Source organism: Temnothorax americanus, unplaced genomic scaffold (genome assembly GCF_048541705.1).
Source record: "Temnothorax americanus isolate GAGA-0224 unplaced genomic scaffold, ASM4854170v1 Scaffold171, whole genome shotgun sequence".
NCBI classification, from domain to species: Eukaryota; Metazoa; Arthropoda; class Insecta; order Hymenoptera; family Formicidae; genus Temnothorax; species Temnothorax americanus.
The window spans coordinates 75,231-82,723 of NW_027509309.1; the positions used below are offsets into that span (position 1 = coordinate 75,231).

General features: G+C 46.2%; 1 protein-coding gene across 1 annotated transcript; it reads right to left on the reverse strand.

Annotated features, from left to right (window-relative positions):
* Positions 1 to 3,429: 3,429 nt before the first annotated feature.
* LOC143895986 (uncharacterized) lies at positions 3,430 to 6,155 on the reverse strand. The gene is made up of 2 exons (XM_077403532.1): positions 5,368 to 6,155; positions 3,430 to 5,262 (listed from the first exon to the last, which is right to left on the reverse strand). Exons 1-2 carry the CDS (start codon positions 5,405 to 5,407, stop codon positions 3,935 to 3,937), a joined length of 1,368 nt encoding a protein of 455 aa, XP_077259658.1. The 5' UTR covers positions 5,408 to 6,155; the 3' UTR covers positions 3,430 to 3,934.
* Between the last annotated feature and the right edge of the window lie 1,338 nt (positions 6,156 to 7,493).

Genomic DNA, 7,493 nt, shown 5'->3' on the forward strand with positions numbered 1-7,493 from the left:
ACTATTGGCCAAATATGTTTCGTGAAGTTACCCGGTACATTAGGACGTGCGACACATGCCAAAGGACTAAAGTCGAGCAAGCTAGTCCCGCGGGGTAGATGGGTCGCCGCGTAATTGAAGGGCCGTGGACTTCTATCGCCGCGGACATAGTAGGGCCCTTACCTCGCAGCAGTGCCGCCAGAAAATGAGACGCGGAGATGGAGATGGAGATGGAGGGGATACTCACACAAAACACGAGCTACGTCCGTGTGCGCTCAGCGTTTCGGTTGCCTTCGGCTGAATAAAAGAAGGCAGACACATGATCTTCTGTCCTTCTTCCTCCCGCTCGATCCGTACCATAACTCGGATGTCCGCATTTCGTTTTACCACGCAGTCCACCCACTGACAATGTTACATGTATATGTACTGTGACGTTGCGGCCCGCCGCTTCGTGGCAGCGCCCCGCCGCCGTCACAAGGCGCGGAAATTTGCGCCCAGGGACGAGCCAGAGAGGCGACGACGAGATCTCCAGAGGCCAAAAAGTCGATATCGTTTCCGCGTTTTGACTATTATTTTATTTTCATGTGTAATTATAATGCGCGCGGCGCCTCACCCACACCACGGCAAATCTTCGAGGGAGTACCGATAACGAGAGAGGTCCGGAAGGACCAAGGACCGAGGAGGGGTGGCGAGAGCGGAAACTACAGGGATCACGGGCGGCGAGAGCAACGCGGCAGGCGTGCGGCGAATGAGGCAGCGATGGACAAGGCCGCCGATAGCGGGGCCCCAGGTACCGGAGAAAACCCGGCCTCAGCAATCTGCCTCCACGAAATACCGGCCCGCGGGGTGACTGATCACCGCCCCGAGGGCAACCGAAGGAACACCGGCCAGAACAAAATCCAGTCCGCTGCCCAGGGACAAATTGAAGAAGTCACTACGCCGCCGAGGGACCGTTGCGCGCCCCCAAAAGATCTACCTTACGACGATCCTATGTTAGAATATCGCGCGAGCTTGCAAGCTCACTCTCGATTGGTTGGCACGCCCCTACGGAAGGGGGTACCGCATCGATTCCGTTATCGACCGAATCTAGCGAGACACTCTCTGGTCGTCCGTCGGCGAGTGTGCGAACGTTCTCTTTAAGATACGCGATATAGCCACCCCGAGTCGGGAAAATCTGGTATGCTGCGACGATCCTCCGTACAAGGTGACGGCGAGGAGCTCTATGAGGAGACATCACATCGGTGAGGTTGCCCGCAGTAATTAATATCGGGATGTAAAGCCACGACGCCGCCCTCGGAGGTACGCTCTCGTCCGGAAAAACGTTGTAACATCGCGACGCGTACGGTTCCTTGAGACCGCGTATCGAATGGCGATCGACAGCGAGAGCGAAGGGCCTCGGGATGGTATTAGCCGGAGAGCTGGCAACGGAAAAAGCAACATGCCTCGGTCCATGAAATATCTTACCTGGAAAAGGTTCGATTGCTGCCGGCAAAGCGAAAGCCCGACCGTCAAAAGGCGGACTGGAAGCTATGTGGGTGGGCGGGCGATCAAACGTGTAAATTTTTCAACAAAAAAAACTATCGATCGGCACGGCTGAAAATTTGCATAGGTATCGAGGAGTATGAAAAAAAGCAGGAAAAAAATTGTCAGAAGAGTAAGTAGAAGCTAAAGGGTTGTCAGAAGCTGCCAAAATTGCGAAAAATTTCGGAAAATTTACATATTAAGAGGCACTTTTGACAATTTGCATTTGTATTGTTTACGTATAGAATAAACTAAGTGCAAAGTGTCAGAAGGCAAAGTGGAAGCGATCATGAGAAAATCGGGTGCAAAGTGCGAGAGCGTCTTTCGGCGCGCGGCGCAGCGCCCAGTGGACCGATCGCTTTTCTCTTGATTTTCACACCGTACTTACATATTTCATAGCACTACTGACAATTTATCTGAATATTCATAAAGGACTAAAGGAACTATTATTAAAATTTCAGAAGTCAATTGAGAAAAATTAATAAATTTAATTAATTTTGTATCGTAACTTTAGTAACATTTTGCGTGATTTTTATTATCTTTAATAAAAGCATATTGAAATGTTGAAATATAAGTGAAAAATAAATTTCTGAATGTTCGAGTTCGAAAAGTATGAAATAGACAAAGTTTTATGAGGGGATTATAGATGAAGTGGATATAGATTAGTGGATTAAAAAAAATTCAGGATGCGACATCTAGTTTGGAAAAACATCAAATCATGAAAGATTCTGCTAATTTACTTGCATTTATGAATGTACTAAAAAATAATGTAAATCCTTTCGATTGCGCAGAAATGAACAACGATTTATTATACAATATAAAAACTGGTTGCTGCGCGCCTGAAGCTGTAGCTGATTTTCTTCTAAATGTTGAAAAAAAAAGGACAGGAATTGCGAGATCAATTTATTTTCGAGTGTTCACAAGATGATCGTCAATTTGAATCTGTCATAAAGCAGAATAAAATAATAAATTTTACAAGTTGCAATAAAAGGCAAAAAATAACAATCAACCATAAAGTACAGAAAGTTTGCATGCAACGCGATTTATTCGGTCGAATGTTAGGGATTTCTATGGAAGAGGCGACAGATATAGAAAAAATGTTTCCGTTCCCGATGACTCCGATGCCTACTTCATTATGTCATTTAGATGGCACGATTTGTATAACAGAAAAATCGGCTATGATAAAAATTCTGCGAAATGACAGTGCTTTACCGACCCACATCGATGTTGTAATTGTTGACGGTTTTTTTTTTTAATTCACTCTATGAAGGATGTACCAAAATTGTTCGGCAACATTTCAAAAAAAATTTTACAGATTCTTATGAGTTATAATGCTTCATGTGTGCATATAGTTTTTGATCGCTACTGCTCGCCGTCTATTAAAGATTATGAACGTTCGTTGAGGGGAGGTTTCAGTAGTAACCATGAGTACGTCATCTCTGGTCCGGAACAAGCTAATAGGACACATGATTTTGCCAAAGAACTTAGGAACGACAAATTTAAAGAAGCTCTTGTCCTTTTCCTAATTTCACACTGGCAAAGTAATGATGTAGCCCCTTTTATAAAAAATAAGACCATTTTATTAAATTTTATTGATTGTTATTCGTACAGCGTCAATGTAAATGGTAATGTCGTTCGAGCGCAAAATCCTGATTTTTGTTGTGCTTCGCACGAAGAGGCTGACACTAAAATTGTTTACCATGCGTCTAAAATAAATTCAGATTATAATGTTGTAATCAAGTGCTCGAATACATATATTCTTGTAATTATGTTAGGTAATTTGCATAAAATAACAGCGAAAATTTATATTGAATGTGGAGTCTCCAGTAGTCGGCATGTTATCGATGTAAATGCGCTTCACGAACTTTTAGGATTAGATCTATGCAAAGCATTGCCGGGATTTCATGCGTTTACCGGTTGCGACTATGTATGTATGTATGTATGTATGTATATTTATTGTGTATCCCCGTAGGGTTTACAAGGCGTTTTTTTTTATGAGGAACGTACCCAAACCTCTTACAAATCACTCCCTTACGCGCCTGGCCATATGCGACCTTACATTTCATCTATTTCCCCTCCCTTCGATTTTCATTTATCCAACTCCTTCCGCCTTTTTGCTTTAGCCATTTCTCCGCTTCCCTCCTTTCTGCCACTGCTCTTTCTCTTTCCTTCCTTCTCTCTCTCTCCTCCCTCTCGCCGCCTTCCCTCCTTCCTATTATGTCTTCGCTCTGAAACAAAAACCCACTTCCTTTTCCCTCCCCTCCTCTTTACTCCAGCCATCTCCCTCCGCCTTCCTTGCTTCTGTCATTTCTCCGCTTCCCTCCCTTCTGCCACTACTCTCGCCCTTGGCCTCCTTCTTGCTTTTCTTCTATCCTAATACCCTCCCTTTCTCCTCCTCCTCCCGTCCCTAGCTATCAACCTTATCCCCTCCCCTTCATACCTCCTCCCATTTTCCCTCCTCTTCCTTCCATTCTAACTCCTTGCCCTCCACCCACAGTCTCCTGTTTTCCACCCTCGCTCTTCTTCCTTTGTCCCTTTCTTCCTTCGCCTTCTCCAACATCCTCCACCTTGTCCTCCTCTCCTCCATCGACAGGTCCTCGTCCACCCCAATCCCCCACCTCTGCCTAACCTCTCCAAATCTTCCCAGCAATTCTGCCCTCTCCCTCTCATTTTCCATCTCCACTATCAGAACCTCTCTCCCTCCTTCCCCTTTCCTTTCCCAGACCCTTCTAATCTTCGGTTCTTTCCCCAGTACCTTCTCTGCTATCCATATCATCATGCCCCTCCTTTCTTCCGCGTCCCTTCCATCCAATCCTCTCCATATCACATTCTTCTTTCTTCTCTCCTTTTGCTCTCTCTCTTCCTCCAGCCTCTTTACTCTCTCCTTTATTCTCCTCATCTTCTCTTCTTCTTCTTTCCTCCTTCTCTCCGTCTCCTCCCTCACTCCTTCTCCTATCTCCCTACCTTTCCTCTTCTCCAAGTCCTCACTTCTCTGCTTCTCCAGTCTCCAGCCTTCCCCCTGAACAAGCCTCCTCTCCCTCTCCTTCCTTTCCTCTTTTTCCTCTCTTTCTTTCCTTTCCTTTTTTCTCCTCACTTCCTCCTCCTTGTCTTCTACCGCCCTCCGCGCTCTATTCCTCTCTTCTGTTCCCTCCTCCTCCCTTCTCTTCTCCTCCTGTCCTCCCTTGCCCTCTTTGGCCGTCCTTTCTTCTCTGTAGCCTCTGTCTTCCTTCTCCCTGCTCGCTCCCCCTTCTGTTTCCTTTTTATTTTCATCCTTCCTACTCCCCCCTTCTTCCTCTCCCTGTGTATATCCTCTTGCCGCGTACCTGTTCTCCTCCTCCTTTCTCCTATCTTCCTCGCTGGCCACCTCCTCCCACCAGTCTCTTCCCCACCCCTTCTCTCTCCAACCTCCCTCACTGCCTTCCGATCCATCCTCCTCCGTCATCTCCTTTCTTGCCACTCCTCTGCTATTCCTCTTCGTCCTTGCTGGTTCCTTTTCTCTCCCTCTCCACCCGTTGCTCTCATCTGTCTCTCTTTCCTCCTCCTTCTCCTGCTCCTCGCTTTCCTCGCACCGCCAGCGCTCCTCCTCTAGCCTCTCCAACCTCACTCCAATCTCCTTTAATTTCTTCCTTATGCCTTTTCCTTCCCGTCTTATTTCTTCCCTGATTTCCTGCCCTATCTTCCTGACTTCCTTCCTGATCTCCTCCACCCACTCTGTCTCCTCCGACCTTTGCCCCATCCCTGCCATCGTCTCTTTACCTATCCCTGTATAAACATGCCTTATGTAAGATATTTATTGCTCCTCTCTTCTCACTCTATCTCTGTCCGTCTCCGCTTCCCCCTCGCCTCTCTTGTTCCTCCTTTACTTACAGTCTTCCTTCCTCTCCTCCACGGTTTTTCTCCTTCGCATCTCCCTTACACCTTTTCCTTTCACCTTCCGTCTATCTTCCTCCTTTACCCTTCACCTCTGCCAGTGCGTCCAACTTTGTTGTTTCCCTACCTCTCCTCTCAGTCTTGCCATCCCGACTGTCTTCCAGCGCCGCCGTCACACTTTCCTCCATTCGCTGCGCCCTCTATCCTCTCCGCTCTCTCCACTCACCTCTCGCTCATTGCCGTCCCGCGCTGCCGCATCTATCGTGCTTATCATCCTCGGCGCGCCTACGCGAGCGCCGCGTTGCTCTCTTCCTATTCGTCGCCGCTCGCGCGGGTACCGCCGGCCCCATGTGCTGCGCCTCGACGCCCCGCAGTGTCGCCAACTCACTCTTTTGGAGCGGTCGGCAACCCGCGCCGTCTCAGCTCCAGCCGGGGCCCTACCACCATCTCTTCGCTTCCGCGCATTCTCTCCGCCTGCCCGCGCCGCGCGCCACCTTTTGCTATGCCTATTTCCTCCTCCTCTTCCACAGTACCTCACCTCTGGCGTCTCCTCCCCTCTTCCTTCTTCTTCCGTGTCCTAACCTCCAAGGCTTCTCTCTATAATTCCAGGATCTTTCTTCGTCCCCTTTCCTCTCAGCATCTCCTCCAATTACTCCGCTTCCTCTGTTTTTCCTCCTTCGGTTCCATCGTGTCACTCCATTCTTCCTGCCTTACTCCATTCCCAGAAACTTATTTTCCACTCCGCCTAATTCCCGACCCTCCGCACGCTTCGACGGCTTTTCCCCCTCCCTCTACCGGTTGCGACTATAATCCTGCATTTTTTAGGAAAGGTAAACAGCGTCCATTTAAAATATTTGCAAAAAAAGAAGAATTTCAGAAAGCATTCGCTAGCTTAGGAGATATGTCGATCGATATGGACGATACTTTTGCGAAAATAGAGTCATTCGTTTGTAGCATGTACGGGTATGAGGCGAATAAAGAAATCGATAATGTTAGGTTAGGTTTCAAATGTTCCTCCGAAATTACAAAATTAAAAATACTGGCGAAGCTTTTTTGAAAAAAAATTTAAAAACTTCGACGCTTCCTGCTTGCCGCACCTTGCTACACCGAGCTTCTGCAGCAAATGAGAAGAGCACACTATATTGCACACTTGTGGAATAATGCAACATTATCGGATCCAATCAAATTCGAGCCCGATACTTCAGGATGGACATGCACCGAAAACAAATATGACTTTCTATGGTTTGAAGGCCTACAGTTGCCATCATCAGTAAAAGATGTCATTTTGGATAATGAGGATTCGGAAGGTAATTTTCAATTCGCGACTCTTGATTGTATACATGATTTATTTAATTTATTTAACTATTTATTATTTTCTCTCAGTTAATGAGACGAGGAGTCCGAATATGATAGCGATGAAGACCCTGAATCTGAAGAGAATGTGCAAGATACGGAATATGAAACCGATTGATTTTTTCAAAATGTACTGTATTACAAATAAAATTTTTTTTTTAATTTCTTATAAAAATGTATAACTACTCAATTGACTTCTGAAATTTTAATAATAGTTCCTTTAGTCCTTCATAAATATTATTCAGATAAATTGTCAGTAGTGCTTTGAAATATGTAAGTACGGTGTGAAAATCAAGAGAAAAGCGATCGGTCCACTGGGCGCTGCGCCGCGCGCCGAAAGACGCTCTCGCACTTTGCACCCGATTTTCTCATGATCGCTTCCACTTTGCCTTCTGACACTTTGCACTCAGTTTATTCTATACGTAAACAATACAAATGCAAATTGTCAGAAATGCCTCTTAATATGTAAATTTTCCGAAAATTTTCGCAACTTTGGCAGCTTCTGACAACCCTTTAGCTTCTACTTACTCTTCTGACAATTTTTTTCCTGCTTTTTTTGATACTCCTCGATACCTATGCAAATTTTCAGCCGTGCCGATCGACAGTTTTTTTTGTTCAAAAATTTACACGTTTGATCGCCCGCCCACCCACATAGCTTCCAGTCCGCCTTCTGACGGTCGGGCTTTCGCTTTGCCGGCAGCAATCGAACCTTTTCCAAGTAAGATATTTCATGGACCGAGACATGTTGCTTTTTCCGTTGCCAGCTCTTA